Source organism: Petromyzon marinus, unplaced genomic scaffold (assembly GCF_048934315.1).
Source record: "Petromyzon marinus isolate PM22_M1 ecotype Great Lakes invasive population unplaced genomic scaffold, UKy_Petmar_22M1.pri1.0 PM_Scaffold_174, whole genome shotgun sequence".
NCBI lineage: Eukaryota > Metazoa > Chordata > Hyperoartia > Petromyzontiformes > Petromyzontidae > Petromyzon > Petromyzon marinus.
Window position 1 is genome coordinate 123,723 of NW_027423140.1, and position 17,766 is coordinate 141,488.

Consider the following 17,766-nt stretch of genomic DNA (forward strand, 5'->3'; position numbering starts at 1 on the left):
GTCATTTTGATTCCCGTGCAACGTACAGAGGGTCTATGAATTTTAATTAATTTCTCAACATTCCTGATAATGTATTGGTTGGACAGACGGACGGGCAGACAAACCGAATAATTTTGCCTCTGTTTAAAAAAATACGCTTAAAAACATTAAACGTAAAATCGGGGCAAAATGTTTCCCAGTTTACCAGAAACCTCAGCCTGGATCTGCCCTTGGGGTTTGGGGGTGGCGGCGCCCATTGCGAGGTTGGCCGAGGGCACTGCCAGTTGCTGGCAGCAGCTGGTCTAGGGCCACCCCTCTCACTGAGTTCAAATTCATTTTGGTAAAAGCGACTTTCTGCTCACGTTTTGAGCGAAAATTGGTGAACACACCGACGCGTCCTTCCGGTTTATAGTTTATTTTTTAGTATTCACATCAATAGGGAATCCAGTAAGTCGATACGTAGAACGAAATCATTCCTACAACATTTAGTTTACTTTCTTCCCGACAGAAAAGCAACTCAAACAGCTGCTAGTACGATGAAGGTGATTTACAATTGTCATTCTTTATTTACAGGTTTGTTATATATTACTCTCAGAAGAGAAAATTACATTCGGTACGTCACATTCCGTAACTTTAGTTCATTCAGATGAAGCCAGAAGAGTCGCAGACGAAAGAAGACGTCGATTAAACGGAGGAAGGCGGCAGAGATGGCGTCATCGACAAAGTCACGACACACTGGATCGTTTACGACGTGAAAATACCCGTCACGTGACAGGCAATTACGCAACTTTTATACGTTATTATTAATTTCTATTTTGCTTTTTCAGGTGACATTTTTCAAAAATGGAAAGGTAATTGACCAAAGACGAACGAGTTCGATTGTCCTTTGTATGTGTGGTGGGTAATTGTTGGGCGTAATACGCCGCCACCACTTTGGTTGAGCAGGTACTTTGTCAGGGGCCAACAGGGGGCAATAGCGAGTACGGCCTGTGCTAAGCAGGACTCCTGGGTCAGGCATCCCGGGGGGGGGGGGGGGGACGGTTGGGAACCGGAGGGGGACACCGGTCCCCGGGTGGGGGGCTGGGGAGGATTGCGCAACAATCCAGGTCCCTCGAGAAGGTTCCAGATGGTGGGCGTGACCAGGGGCGGGGTGACCCTGGGAGCCCCATAAAAGCCGGACCCCAGTGCGGCTGAGGCAGTTCGCCTCAAGCCGAAGACCCAGAAGCCCACCTGAAGATAGGACCCTGGACCCCAAGCCCCGCCGTCCTTATAAGGGCCGGGGCTCAGTGAGGCCAGTGATCAATAGGCTAGGACCCTGAGGATCCCCCAACCCGACGCCCTTCTCAGGGCCGGGTCTGTGTGGGCCAGCGGTAGAGACCCGAGGACCTTGGCTGGCTCGGGTCAGCCTCCCCTAGGTCCCGCTAGCCGGAGGGCTAAGGAGTGGTTAGCCCCAGTAGTTAGGGCACGTTAGCCCGGAGGCCGTACCTCCTTAGGTGGTGGGTAGAAGGGGCCATTACCCCTCCGTGTTAGGGACCTAAGTGTTACTGTTATTGTTGTCATAAATAAATACGTGTTGCCTCCTACGAAGACTCAGTCTCCATACAAACCCACTACATATGCAAAAGAAGGCAGCTGTGATTTATTTTTTTAAAGGCCTAAATTAATTTGAAGAAATAATAAATTCGTCCATCGTGCATTAATGTAAATAGATGTAAGTTTTAACGTTTATTAAACAAATCAAATAAAGCTCTGTTATCTGTTGAAATAAACATGATAGCTCTATGTGGCATGACTTGTGGGCCACGCTTTATAGGCGACGTTATGAAGAGCCAACTGTGATGTGCTCTGAGGAAGGGGCATTGACTGAAACGTCGTTTTTCTATATTTAATAATACTTTATATATGTATTGCACGTTATTATCAGAGTCAGAATATTTATACTGGAGGAATCCGATGAGCTATAAAGCTATTTTTCACATGTCCAATTGGCACGGGTCAGAAGGTTACAACAACGAACAACACAAACACATAATAGGAGTGCAATTTAACTTAATACTGAAATTACACCGTTCTCATTATTCTTAAAGTAACTATTATCATTATTAATATCGATAACAAATCCTGTGACTTGTTCAAATAAATACGATACCTGTGTCCTAACTTTTGGGCAACCTTCTATAGGCGACGTTATGAAAATGGAAAAAACTGATGTACTCTGCAGAAGGGACATTGCCTGAAACGTCGCCTATCATTTTCCTGTAACAATTCCCCCACCCCCGTGCACTCCTAGAGTTGTGATTGGCTGAGCGGCGCCAGCGGGCCCCGCCCGCCACCCGGGGCTCCTCCCCCTCACCTGAGGCTCCGCCCTCAGACGCGGCCCCGCCGCCGCCTGCGCGGCTCCCGTCAGCTCCGGCACGGCGACCCGCGCCGTGCCTCGGGCTTCATCCGGGGAGGGGGTCCCGGGCACAGCCCCGCGGGATCCCTCGGGGGGGTCGCCAACTGCAACAAGAAGGAGGAGCACGTCGATCACATTTTACACTACGGATAAACACACGGCTCTACATTTCCCACTGTAGACAGACATGGGCCTGCCTATCGCTTCTGAAGAACTCAATAGCTCAGTGGGCTTCATCTGGTTTAATAAAAAAAGAGTAGTTTATTTAGTTTACGGGATTTTCTTACCTTTCTTATACCTTTCTCGTGTCGGTATTGGTGTAACTTTCTGAACCCGTCTCTACTGGACATTTGTTTAAAAGAGATTCATAGCTCATCGGATTTATCCACGATGAATAAAGTTTATGGTTTTGAATTGATGAGTGACTGAAGATTGGTAACTCACGGGGGGTCCATTGCCCCCCCCCCCCGTGAGTGACGGTTGGTCACTCACGGGGGGTCCACTACCCCGTGAGTGATGGTGCTCAACGCGACCGCTTAACCCCGACACGAATCACGACCTAAAATGACCACTTGGCCGAACCCAACCACACACACGCAGAGCGATCTTTAGAAGTTGCTGTTAGTTGCTGGCCGTTCGGCGTTTCGGGCCTCTTGAGTGACTATTTATTATGATATTGGTTATTTAAAGCGACCAATCACGCAATTAAACCATACGGGTGGTGCTACTGCGTCGGCAGTGGTGAACAGGTTGGACCAGAACACAACCACTCGGCACTCTCCGTGTCGATAGCGACACTGCGGCCTCCATAGGTGCAGGTGGACGTGGGTCATGGCCCGACTTCAACAGCCCCATCTATTGTATTTGTTTCCCTTCGCAGCGGTGCTGTTGACGTGGTGTAGATTTATTATCACGGCGTCTTCTGACCAAATATGGACGAATAAACACATTCACGACCGTGTTCCCTCATCTCTCTCTATATAAAATGGAAATTTGTGAATGTGTCTGTTCGAAATGTTTAATATACTTCCCAACATGCAACAAACTAAAAATTTGGCATGTGGGTAGTTTCCAGATTGTACACAATACAATACTTTACCGCCTGTCTCATATGTGTTGTGAGTGTGTGCGTGTGCAGGGAAAAAATCCACATTTTTGAGGTAAAAATCTGGATAATTTCCCTTTAAAAGTCCGACGCTCACCTTGGAGAAGCTCTCCTGGCATAATCGGTCGATGGGATTCTCAGCTTGTTGAAAGTGTCGCCGCTGTTCACGTTAAAGAGAGCAGGGACGACGCAGAATCACACAAACACGTCTGGTCTTCTCGCCGTGCTGGAGTTCTGTGACCGTTACGGGCCTCACGTGACCATTGTGTCACCTTGACAACGACCACGATCATCATCTTGGCGACATTCAAACTCGGCACGTGGTCCCTCGTCATCGTTACGACGTTGGAGACGCGAGAGGCACGTGGGGGGCACGAGGGGGGAGGGGCTCGTGGGGGCACGAGGGGGGAGGGGCTAGTGCTATCCCCCCCCCCCCCGTGAGTGACGGTTGGTCACTCACGGGGGGTCCACTACCCCGTGAGTGACGGTTGGTCACTCACGGGGGGTCCACTACCCCGTGAGTGATGGTGGTCAACGCGACCGCTTAACCCCGACACGAATCACGACCTAAAATGACCACTTGGCCGAACCCAACCACACACACGCAGAGGGATCTTGAGCAGTGCTCTGAGTTGTTGGCCGCTCGGCGTTTTGGGCCTCTCCGCTCAGCAGCTGCGACCCAAATCTACGTGGATCGGTGGCTCAGGGGACGCGTGGCGAGGTTGGAACGAGAGGCCTCGAGAGTGAAGAAGAAGAAGAAGCGAGGGGAGAGCGAGGCGAGCTTGGGGTGAGACTCTGAGCGGCAGAAGGTGAAGAAGATGTGGAGTGGGGAACACGTGCAGGGTGAGGACATCAGCATCAGTCACTTAATCATCATCATTCACATGATCATCATCCACATCATCATCATCTACATCATCATCATCATCCACATCTTCATATTCTTGGTTCCTTCGGTAAAGTCACGAAGATTAAAAAAATAAGAATAAAATGACAATAAATTAAAATTAAATTTTAAAAATTTTAAAAATAAAAATTCTCAATTGAAAATAATAAAAGCAAAAAACCCACGACGTTTCCATGACAACACAAGTGCTCTTCATCGCTTCATTTAGGGGTAGGCCCTCATCCAGCAGTTGATTCATCCACGCGTGGCCGGCGTGACGAGGTATGGTCACACAGCCACACCCACACGGTGCGTGAGAGGCGTTCATCCAGCAGTGGATTGTACAAGCCGCGTAGATGGCAATGTATGGGGTGCGTCATGAGGTGTCCGTGTGTGCACCTGTGTGTGTGTGTGCGTTGGTGTTTGATTGACGTTTCTCTCAAAGCTGATGTTGCAACAATCTTCCTGCTGAATATTTGACCATCTGGTCATACGGGATTCGGATTATCCCAATCGTACGGTGTTGTCTGTACGATACCCGTTGAATCAAAGTAGAGTACAAAGTATGTGGCCGCTGTGAATGTCCACACGATGATAAGCCACGTGGGTGAGCTCTCATTTGTGATGGCCAAAGTCGCTTCCGACAAAAGAGCTACGCAGCTCAGAGCGCCTTACCTGGCGGAATAAAAAATAGTTTAATAAGTTGAGTGTGATGACGCAGCAGCAGCTGCTGCAGGCGCAGCCCTGCAATTGCTTGCTCGCTCCACTGTGGACGCACCGGCCTCCACCTACAGCGAGCTCTCTAGAGTCTCACCTCTCGAGGGATGTCTTTGTCCGGCTCTCCCACCACGGACACACCGACTTCGAAGAGGCGGCGGTACCCACACTTTACCCCACCGCGCCTTGGCGCACTGCTGGGTGGACAGAGGCGGCCGGGGGGAGGAGGGAGAGTTAATAGACGTGGCCTCATCGTCTCAACTGTCAGCGAGTACCTCTGATTATTATTCTTATTACTATTCCCACGGTGATCAATAGTAGCTCTGTATCCTATAATGCTGCTCTCTGTGTGTGTGTGTCAAGTGCAAGGTTGGCAGAAGTGTGTAACGCTGTGCAGTGTGCTCAAATGTGCATTCACGTGTGCATTGGAGAAGCTTCGCCGCTTGTGAATGCGTGTCGGTGTTTCTGTCTCCTGGAAGATTAGATGTTATCTGAGAATCAAGCAGCACTCGAGTATTTGTTTGTGACATTTTATAGACGATACGTTTTATTTCAAACCACTGTTTACTTCAACGGCTTCAATATAATTTAATTATTATCATGATGATGATTAAAATATAAAAGTCTTCATACACTTTCCGGCAGTAACACAGGAGGTGTTAAGATGCGCAAACACCAAATAGGCACCCCGACTGCAAGGCATCGAGTCTGCATTGACCACACGTCGTGCTCGTGGTCAAGAATCCAAACCGACGTGCTCTGATGATGCACGCCTTGTCCCTGAAACGACATTGGCCTCCAGCAGAGACGTCCTCCGTCATGGCCTTGACCCACCCACAAGTTGTCACGCCAGAGAACAGCGACACGAGGAGGCGAACGGCAGCACAGAGGCGATGCAAACACCAATCCGTGAATGTGCGGCTAATGCAGACTCGATGCCTTGCAATCGGTGAGTCCATTTTGGGCGTCTTAACACCTCCTGCGTTATTGCCGGAAAGGGTAAAACGCCTCTCTTCTGTCTACATCGCCATGTCGATACCGGCAACACAACTGGTGCCGTGGATGTGGAGCTCGTGATGTATATACAGTAGTGTGTATGCGGGGAGACAGATATAAAAGAGACAGTTCCACTTGATCTGTTTCTATTCGATAACCTCCTACCACTGTGAGACAGGCGAGGCGTTCACTTCCGTGGGGTGCCACGGAGTGGCGAGATGTTAACTTCCTCGCCAGGTATACAGGAGGTCGTGGGTTCGGTTCCGATGCTGACGCCTGCTGCTGTATATTTGGAGGTTGCGGTGTCTCTCTCCCCGTGGTCGCGTGGATTTGTCTCCAGGTCCTCCGCGTTTTCCCTCCACATTTAAACAACACGCGTCTAGAGTATTTGTGTCTGCAATACATGTCTCCGTGACGAGCCACTTCGTTGAGCTATCATTTGTGATAGTCAGATCGCTGCTCAAAAAAATCTACATCACTCAGTGGGGCCTTACCTGGTAATATAAAATATAAATATTTTAGTTTGGAATCTCAACCAGCACTGCTTCGCATTGAGCTGCATGCGATTGCACTGGCAATGATCTCTCTACAGACACAGGACTCACGAGGTGGTTTTGCAGTCACGTCAGCTCATTTTCCCTCGAGCAAGAGACGACAGTGGTGGACTGCACGGTCCATAGCTTGAGTCGCACTGTGGCTGGTCTTTAATTTGCCTCTATCTCTGCGAGTCTCTTATGGGTCTCTACGAGTCTCCATGTATCACAACGTGTGTGTGGGTTTACTCTATGGTCCCAAGCTTGAGGTGCATGGCCACAGTCGCACTGCTGCTGCATGTTGCAGCTCGTCTCTAATTTAGCATTCGTTAAAACGTGCGCATCGTTCCGTTGATGTTCTGGTGCGGTTCATGGTGACAGCGGTGTATTTGCAGAGAATTGTCCATGCCAGGAGGTGTACGGTGGTTGATGTTTGGGTCCCGAACGAGGCGTTCATTCCCGACGTCCGTGCTGTTCCACCGTTCGCCGACGATCTTCCAGATCTGTGCAAGAGCCACAGCCCCGATGGATCCGAGATTCATCCACGTATTCGATAGCAGCGATTTCTCAACCCCTTTCGTTCCAACGGGACACTTTCGAGCTCGCTCGATCTTCACGGCGCACCGAACCAAAGAGTCGGTCCTGCTAATGAGCACAACTTTGCGGCGGCACACCGCTCGAGATGCCACGAGGAGGTTGGGGCAGCTCAGAGGTCCTAGCGCCGAGCCGGCGCCACTGACACCCTGGGTTGGAGTGAGGGCTGCAACCACTACGTGTGATTGAACCGGGTTCTCGAGTTTAACGAGTAGATGGCTTTGGCCCAGCTAACAATGACTTTACCCATGAAATGTGTGTATACATATTAGATTCAGAATTTCACTTCATTCGGATAAATTCCACCGAAACATGCGATAAACGCCAATGTCATTACGAGGGCCCTTAGGCAGGATAGACCTGTGGATGAAGGAGAGAGCTGTGGATGAAGAGCAGAGAGTTGTGTGTGAAGGAGGGAGCTGTGTGTGACAGTGAAGGTGGAAACAATTGACTGGAACCCTTCCCTGTCTCCGCGTGTTGGCGAGGGGAGCGTTGGCTACACCGTGCAGAAGTCTCCGATGTTGCCCCCCTGTAATGGGGGATCAGCCGTCAACATTCGTGTGTCCCCCTCTTGAAAGCTTTTCTGGGAACGTGTATTGCTCGTTTTCTTCCATGCAAGGGAGTTGCGAGGTCATATTCGTCTACGTCAGGGGTCGGGTAAACCTGCGGCTCTTTAAGCGACCGCTTTGTGACGTTATTTATTAAGGACCCACCGTCTCGTATTCACGTGGCATGGTGGCTCTTGAAATTTAGATAGATATTTTTCAAAATAACATACCAAATTAGAAAAAAACAACGGCCCGTCTTGTTATTTTGGCTGCCGACGCCTGGTCCGTGTAGAAAGGGGTGTCCTCTCCTCGCGTGTTAAAAATAAATTGCCGTTGAAATCAGAATTGGTTCCACGACTCATGACGGCCAAATAGCAGCGTGCTGCCACGCCTGGGAATGACCATCAAGGAGGAGTGAGCAACAGGAGCCTTGCGATGCGACCGTGTCAGCCACCACCACGACGACAGACTCTGCGGGACGCGTGTGTACTTTTTATTCGAAAAAGATTATGTACAAAACACAGATTAGAGAACACGCCGGTTTTGGAAGGGCATCTCCATAATCATCTCGATGGTCATCTCCATAATCATCTCCATGATCATCTCCACGATCATCTAGATGGTGATCTCCATAGTCATCTCCATGATCTCCTCCATGGTTATCTCCATGTTCATCTCCATAATCACCTCGATAGTCATCGCCATGATCATCTCCATGGTCATCTCCATGATCATATCGAAGATAATCTCGATGGTCATCTTCATAATAATCTCCACGATCATCTCGATGGTTATCTCGATAGTCATCTCCATGATCATCTCCATGATCATCTTGATGTACATCTGCATGATAATCTCGACGATCATCTCCATGATTATCTCAATAGTCATCGCCATGATCACCTCCATGATGACCATCTCCATGATCATCTCGATGGTCATCTCCATGATCATCTCGACGGTCATCTCGATGGTGATCTCCATGATCATCTCGATGATAATCTCCATGATCTCAGAATGGAATCGTAGTCACGTGCATCTTCAAAATTAGCGGCCGGTGTACATCCCTTATGTTTTTCTTCCAATAACTGAAAAATAAAGAGATCGTTTAAATCATCATCGTCAAAGTTACTTGTGATCTATATCTCGTGAACGCCTTTTCCAATATACAGGAGCATCCGAGCGTAATTGTGTTAGAGAGTACAATATTTTAAATACACGATGCGTAGCCGAGTTGACCCCGACACTGAAGGAAAGTTGTGAACATCGATCACAGGCCGCGCGGCCCCTTTTAAGAACATGCACGAGCTTTGTGAACTTTAAACACAACCACCCCCACCCCTTACCCCTCCCCTGTACCGTCAAACGAACACAAAAAAACCGCGTCAAAAACACCCACGAACGAACAAACAAACGGCGAGTGTACAAGTGAGTGAGTGTACAAGTGAGTGAGTGTACAAGTGAGTGAGTGAACAAGTGAGTGAGTGAGTGTACAAGTGAGTGAGTGTGCAAGTGAGTGAGTGTACAAGTGAGTGAGTGTACAAGTGAGTGAGCGTGGAGGCGAGTGTTCAGGCGGGAGTGCAGGTGAGTGTACAGGTGAGTGAGTGTCACAGGTGAGTGTACACGTGAGTGTACATGTGAGTGTACAGGTGAGTGTCACAGGTGAGTGTACAGGTGAGTGAGTGTCACAGCTGAGTGTACAGGTGAGTGTACATGTGAGTGAGTGTCACCGGTGAGTGTACAGGTGAGTATACAGGTCAGTGTACAGGTGAGCGTGCAGGTGAGTGTACATGTGAGTGAGTGTCACAGGTGAGTGTACAGGTCAGTGTACAGATCAGTGTACAGGTGAGCGTGCAGGTGAGTGTACATGTGAGTGAGTGTCACAGGTGAGTGTACAGGTGAGTTTACAGGTGAGTGTACATGTGAGTGTGTGTTACAGGTGAGTGTACAGGTGAGTGTACAGGCGAGTGTACAGGTGAGCGTGCAGGTGAGTGTACATGTGAGTGAGTGTCACAGGTGAGTGTACAGGTGAGTGTACAGGCGAGTGTACAGGTAAGCGTGCAAGTGAGTGTACATGTGAGTGAGTGTCACAGGTGAGTGTACAGGTGAGTGTACAGGCGAGTGTACAGGTGAGCGTGCAGGTGAGTGTACATGTGAGTGAGTGTCACAGCTGAGTGTACAGGTGAGTGTACAGGTGAGTGAGTGTCACAGGTGAGTGTACATGTGAGTGAGTGTACAGGTGAGTGTACAGGTGAGTATACAGGTGAGTGTACAGGTGAGTGTACAGGTGAATGAGTATCACAGGTGAGTGTACAGGTGAGTGAGTGTACAGGTGAGTGTACAGGTGAGTGAGTGTACAGGTAAGTGTACAGGTGAGTGTACAGGTGAGCGTGCGGGCGAGCACCTGGAACGTGTCGTTGGCGCACTTGCGGCACGGGTTGTGCTGGCAGGGCAGGATGACCACGGGCTTGGAGGACATCTCCAGGCAGAGGGGGCACAGCAGCTGGCGCGCTCCAGCTCCTCGTAGCGCGCCTGGGACTCGCGCAGCAGCAGCGACCCACAGGCGGACAGCCTCGTCGCTGCTACAGCTGTCACGTACAGGCGGACAGCCTCGTCAACACAGCTCTCACGTACAGGCGGACAGCCTCGTCGCTGCTACAGCTGTCACGTACAGGCGGACAGCCTCGTCGGCACAGCTGTCACGCACAGGCGGACAGCCTCGTCAGCACAGCTGTCACGCACAGGCGGACAGCCTCGTCGGCATAGCTGTCACGCACAGGCGGACAGCCTCGTCGCTGCTACAGCTGTCACGTACAGGCGGACAGCCTCGTCGCTGCTACAGCTGTCACGCACAGGCGGACAGCCTCGTCGCTGCTACAGCTGTCACACACAGGCGGACAGCCTCGTCGCTGCTACAGCTGTCACGTTCCCGGGCTCCCTATCCTCCTCTTCCCCATGTCACGTGGAGACAGAGAGAGAGAGAGGGCATTCACACCACGAGGTCACGTGGCCCACCCTCCAAGAAGAACGGAGCACAAGAGCAGTGACCCTCACAACAACGAGCCAAGTGCCGGGCGACTAAAATGCAGCAAGTTGACAAGTGGGGAGCGCAGGTGTTGCATCTTCCAGTCTCCCCAGTCAGTCAACCTATGACACCTGGGCCTGACCCTTGACCTCCTGTTAGCAAGCTTTCGACAATTCACAAGGCCTCAAAGTGCACCGAGTCTTGTACAAGCTCTGTGGTAATGTTACTGTCACTTATTGGCGAACGACGGTCGTTATCGATGTTAGAGTTGGTTTAACACGTAGGCTTTCGCGACCAATATTATTCATAATAACGGTTTTTGGGTTAGATCGCGTTTATTTATAAATGTGTCGTAACCCTCTACCACTCGACACGGCCAATCAGCAAAAAAAGTGTCACGTTGACAAAAGACAAATAATTCACTACTTTAGCCCACCGGTGTGTTGAAGAGTGAATCCACATTTACAGTTTGAGTAACGTTTCGCTGGTAAATGGACCATTCTGGCGAATTGCTCGATGATGCTGGAAGTATTTACCAGCGAAACGTCGTACTCAAACTGTAAATGTGGATTCACTCTTCAACACACCGGTGGGCTAAAGTAGTGAATTATTTGTCTTTTGTCAACATGACACTTTTTTTGCTGATTGGCCGTGTCGGGTGGTGGAGGGTTACGACACATTTATAAATAAACGCGATCTAACCCAAAAACCGTTATTATGGATGTTAGAGTTGGTCGGTGTTGGTGCGTGTGTACGTTTCGTGTCTGTGTCAGCATTTTTGAGGTGCGTGTGTGTGTGCGCGGGTGTGTTAATTGGTATTCAAATCGGTCGGGTGGGGTGCGTGTGTACCTCTTTATCGTGAGTGTGCACACGTGTGCATTAGAGGTACGGGGCTCTAGCATATAGCGCCACCCCGTGGTCACGTTGTGTAACTGAACACAACTGTCAACGAATACGCGGTGGGGTTAAAGGAAACAACTGAACCGGCTTTAGAGTGAGAAGGCGAGTGTTTAAACTCGAGCGAGGTCAAGTAGATACACAAGTGCAGCCGCCAGGGGGGGCAAGCCGAGTCCAGCGCTGGCACGTACCACCAGATGCTGTGGCACCAATAACGAACCCCCAGGGGGCTTCGAATGTATGTTGAACTTATTTCGCGGCGTACGTAGCCAACAAAGTAAACACAAAAAGCAGTTCTAAAGAAATTAGTTTTGCCATCTAGATTTAAAAGTACATAGCTCCCAGTGGCTTCCTAGAGCGTTCCAGACGGCCACAGAAGCGCATCTGAAACCGCGCGATGCGGTGACCGTCTTTGTTCGATGGCTCAGCCAAAAGCCGCTGCTGCGAGGATGGTCGGAGTTCGCGTGATTGTTTATGCTCCTTGACGAGATCAGCAAGGCATTATGGTTCATTTGTGGCAGGCCCTTTGTTGTATATATAGGTGTTATGAAAATTGATGAAAATAATGAAAATTAAATGAAATGTGAAATTTGCATAATTTATCCGAAATTATGTTAATTGTTGTAATTGTGCGCATAAATTATGATGATTCGAGAGAAAATCGTATTAATTTATGCGAGTGGGCGTGGTTATGATAATCCAGGTCGTTATGGATTATGTGGTCGAGCCTCGGTGACGAGGTTTGGTTATTAATTGGAACAACGCGATTAATCGTATGCAGTGACGCAGGCGTTGTGAGCGTAAATGAGAGAGAGTCGATTCGACTCTGCTCTTTAATTCAGTATTATTGATAAGGATACGATTACTCTCGATTGAACATTATGAATTATGTGTGTTATGGATTATGTGTGGTGATAGTGTGCTTATGATAGGTCCCCTCAAGGTTCAGATCTCATATGCAGAACAATATTACGCAGAATTTCAGGAAGAATCACACACAAACCTTCTGCTTTAATCAATTTTATTTTCTAGCTAACTTTAATTTTTGGATAATATGAAAACTCAATCTCGAGATTTTGGAATTTCAACACAGCGTTAACATGATACCATCACGATTGCGTTGTTTCACTTTGATAACGGCACCTGTGGTTAATTCCCGACGCGTAACGCAATCGATCGGTTGTTGAGAGAGAGATTAAAAACATGCGAACTATTCTATCAAAACCTTAACCTTATAATATGAAAACTCGTATATTTGAATTGTTACACAACACGGCACTCGGTCTTTGATTCGTATCCAATCCTTAACACATTCTGATATGCGAAGTTATTATGCTTGAAATCGTCAGCACAGTACCACGTCGATGTTCGTTCATTGATTCATAACGATTATGCAATTAAAGCGTTCGACTGAAATACTTCTAATTGCCTCATCAACACCACTCAATGGCCGCAATGTTTTCGTCACTTGAATTGTCACACAACACAGCATTCGGTCATTGATCATGCGCGGCCCTTAATGCAATTATTGTCACGTTAACAATAGGATGACTGATTATTATGCAACGCTACTCGTTGAAAGGGCACTCCAACCAGTATTATTCTTGAAGGCACAAATATGCGGTTGAATTCGTTATTTCATTCAACAAGCTTATGCAGAAAGAAAAATATTAACGAACGACTCAAGTATTTCTAATCGACTTTCTCAACGCAACTCAATGGGTGGCGATGTTTCCCTTTGAGATCCTTATCTCGGGCCAATCTTTTAATTAATTGTGGCCAGACCCCAGACAGGGAACCGGTTGAACACGCTCTTCACCCCGCGAGCGGCGCTCCGTGGTGAGGTGCCAAGAATTAATCCTTATTAATGGGTCAGTTGGTAACTTATGCGGTTAGAAGTACAGCCCCAACACAATATTAAAGAGGAAAATTACGAACACTCTTAAAAACGACGAATTTTTCACTCGGTCGTTGCGATGTTTCCACAATCACGGATGGTTCAATGGCTTGAGGTTTCAGGCTTTTGTTAATGACCCGTGTGTGTGTGTTGAATGGTATGAGTGGTGAAAGAGTAGGCCAATGTTCGGAATCGATTCTTTGCGTCAAGCAGACGTCTGGTTTGTCGTGTAGTGGGGGGCAGTGTATCATACGTATCAGTTGATTCTTCTTTCAGTAGTTGGTTCGGACTCGGCGGACGTTGGTGAACGAGTTGATACGTTGTTGTAGTTGCGATGACCGTCCGCTAGATGGCGGTAGAAGCACGCCCGCAGCGGCGCGGTTGTACGCGGACGGTAGGTAATGCGCGCAGTGCGTTTGCGAGCAGCTGGCACGCTGGTGCTCCGTCGTCGGCGGTTGTAGATTGCAGGCTCACGATTCGCTCGTGGTGGCGCTGGCCGCTAACAGCGGCAGCGGGTCGCCAATCGGCGACACTTGCCAATTCGGCGAGTTTGTATAGGCGTCTCCGGCGTCGGTGATGGCTGGTCTTCTGCTGAGACGAGTTGAGCGGGTTTTCTGCTGAGATGAGTTGAGATGAGTCTTCTTCTGTTGAGCTGGCCCCGAGGGCTGATGAGTTGAATTCAATGCTGAAACGGCTCCTTTTTATGCCAAAAATCCCTCTCCTTCTTGGCTCCTCCTCCCGAGGCGGAGCTATCTTTGATCTGATCGTGTGTCGGTGGGGGGGGGGGGTTCGTGTGTCGGTGGTGGGGGGGTTCGTGTGTCGGTGGGGGGGGGTTCGTGTGTCAGTGTGTATGTTTGTGTGTCAGTGTGTATGTTTGTGTGTGTGTCATTTGTGACACGGTTCTGTTCGGGTCTTTCCTCAAGCCATAAACATCAAGACAACAGACGCTGCGATTCATCTTGAAGGCGCCTGGTTGTCTACTCCATCCATCCAGAGGGGGCTTCCCCACTTTTCGTACCGTTTCCGACGCACAAAGAGATGGTTAGTTTTTAAAGTTTAACATTCTCATCTGACAGCGTATTGTACCGTACCCATATATGATTCTGCTTGTGGTTCGGGGTATTCGATTTTGTTTCCAAGTGAAGATGCTCTTCTGAGCGTATGCATTTTATCACGTGCTGCGGGGAGAGACAAAGGTGGCCGGGATCTTCCCATCTCTCTATACTTTGTGTTAACGTCGCTCAAATATCACTTCGACTCCACATTCAACCAGCCTGATCCACCCCGTTACCTTGGCTCCTAATCAGATTATTAATTGTCGTCATTCTGTGTGTCTTATCACGTATAAATGTATGGCGGTTTATTTAACTTAAAGCTTGCTCGCTCTTTTGCTGCCCGTGTGCAGGGTGGGGTGGGGCCACTATTAAGTCCCGTGTGTGGCAGATGGTTCCTGCGATAACGATCTGTTTGCCCTGGCGTGAAATTCCTCTCTCGCGCTCTGCGGGAGAGACAAAGGTGGTCGGGAGTACCTATCTCTTTATACTTTCGACTTTATTTTTCTCAAATACCATTTGGTCCCATGTTCGCCAAGACTCGTGTTTGTAACTACGTCCTCCCGGCACCCCGCTCGGTTTACCGAGGTTCGCATTGTTATGATGGCATTATTAAAGAGAAAAATAATTTTCATCCTGAGTTTAAGAGGTCCGTTTCTTGATTGTTGGAATCCATATCCCTTGGTTCTGTAAGGTTCTATAATGGAATGTCGTGTAAGGTGAACACGTTATTCTTAATTTTATGTGTGACTGATGTGTAGCCACTTCTTTAACTCAAAAACGTTTTCGCTGGCTGTTGTGTGTGTTATCTCATTAATCCGTCTGGCTAGCTCAAGATGGCCCCTTGTGATAAGGTGTGGTTCCTGCTTCTCCGCGCTGTGAGAGAGACAAAGGTGGTCGGGGTTGCTTGGGATATTGTTTAACTCTTTCGTAAGTTTGCTCGTTCGCCTCATTCCTTCTCGATAACCTTTGATGTGACTCGGTATTCCCGCTCCCAAGTTGGTGATTTAACAGTAAGAGTATTAAAATGTGAAAATCATTTGATGTTGAATTAATAATTGGATAAGGATTCACTGATGTGTCTAGTGGCCTGTTCTTAATTGGAGTGAGCGTTAGGACCGCTAATTTTATCTTATTCTTGTTGTTGCCTTTTAATTATTTTTTTCGTTGTTTTACCGGCAAATAAGAAACATAAAAATTGTATACGATTTACCCTGTTGGCGCCTCCGTGTCTACTCTCTTGGTGTTCTGTTCCTCGGGGGGACCTTTCCTAAGGGGCCCATCAAACTCTTGTTCATCTGGAGATTTTCGCGGATAGCTGTTAACATCCTCGCCTTGAGAGTTTTATTATTTCTTTATATATATGGCCTGTTTATGATCGACATCTGGTTTTTCGTGTTTCTGGCTTACGGGTTTTATTCATTATGAAAAAAAAATTGTTTGTCACGAAAGAAAGGAAAAAGAAATCTACGTGTATGCATCCGTAAATATTCTTATGGATATTAGTTGTGGAAAAAGGGCCGTATACAACAACAGGTTCCACAGGATTGGAAGGACACCCTGGTGGTCCCCCTCTTTAAGAAAAGGGACTGCACAGATTGTAACAATGACAGGGAAAGGCCCTGGCAAGGATTATTCAACATCGTCTTGCCAGGCACACTGAGGAGAGGTTTGCAGAGCCCAAATGTGGTTTCAGGCCAGGGAGGTCCTGCACAGATGCCATATTCTTTGTCCGCCTGCTACAGTAGAGGTGTAGGGAATACCAACATAACCTATATCTCTGCTTTATTCACCTGATCAAGGCCTATGATAACATCAATAGGCCGGGCTCTGTGTTGTTGTTCGTGTTTTCGGATTCCCCGACTCTGCTCACAATCATTATGGACCTTCATGATGGTGGGCAGGCCCGAGTAATGCTACATGGCTGGGAGTCATAGCCATTTCCTGTTCACTTTGGAGTGCGACAGGAATATCCTCTATCTCCTACATTATTTAACACATTTTCGACCACGTAGTTTGAGAAGCTTTCCATGGCTGTACTAGAGGAATGTCCATCTGGTACAAATACAATGGGAGGCTGATTGATGCCCAGGTGCGGTCGAGGGATGGCAAGATCGGCCTCTGTGAAGGAGGCATGTGAAGGAAGCTACTGGGCAATTGGAGGTAGTAGTCATCCTCAAACAATAGTGGAGGGCAGAGGAGCGACGCTCACAGGTGGTGCATCTGCCAGTCATCTCACTCAGTCAACTCATGGCACCTGGGTCTGTCCTATGACCTCCTGCCAGTGAGCCTTCAACATTTCGCGTGGCCTCAAAGTGCATATAGCCTGGCACAAGTCCAGTGGTGATGTCACCGCCACTTCGTTGGGAATGGAGGTTGTTGTTGTGACATACAGTATTGTGGTTGAACACGATATGAATGACATGAAAGAGTTGGGCCGGATAGACCAAGACCTCTCAACATGGGAGGAGGAATTGGAGTAATTAACAAGTGAAATTCAGGGTAATAGTAACCATGATAGGAGTGACAGAAGAGTGATATGGAGGTGACTGACCACCGGTGAGCAAGAAGCCAGAGTGAATCAGAATCTTTATTTAGACTGGAGGAATCCGATGAGCCATGAAGCTCGTTTTCACAGATGTCCATTTGGGGCAGGTGAGCAAGTTCCAACAGAAAGTCAGTGAGTGCTGGATCATCAATCACCCTGCTTCATGTTGAATTCTATCAAGTGCAGTGAGGTAGAAAATTGGTACTCCACCCCAGATGTGACAACAGTTTTCCACCTTGCATGAGTGGTGACACCCTGGGTTGGAGTGAGGGCTGCAACCACTGCGTGTGATTGAACCAGGTTCTCGAGTTTAACGAGTGGATGGCTTTGGCCCAGCTAACAATGACTGCACCCATCAAATGTGTGCACACATTTTAGAGTCAGGATTTCACTTCATTCGGATAAATTCCACTGAAACATGCGATTAACGCCAATGTCATTACGAGGGCCCTTAGGCAGGATAGAGCTGTGGATGAAGAGGAGAGAGCTGTGGATGAAGAGGAGAGAGAGTTGTGTGTGAAGGAGGGAGCTGTGTGTGACAGTGAAGGTGGAAACAATTGACTGGAACCCTTCCCTGTCTCCGCGTGTTGGCGA

At 48.4% G+C, this 17,766-nt stretch overlaps 1 protein-coding gene across 2 annotated transcripts in view; it reads right to left on the reverse strand.

Annotated features, from left to right (window-relative positions):
• Positions 1–17,766, reverse strand: part of LOC142922793 (uncharacterized) — a 75,782-nt gene that overhangs the window by 7,621 nt on the left and 50,395 nt on the right. For both annotated transcript variants that reach the window (XM_076063731.1, XM_076063732.1), the window contains exon 8: positions 2,333–2,478. In XM_076063731.1, the coding sequence (XP_075919846.1) occupies positions 2,333–2,478 (146 nt within the window). The remainder of the gene's footprint in view (positions 1–2,332; positions 2,479–17,766) is intronic.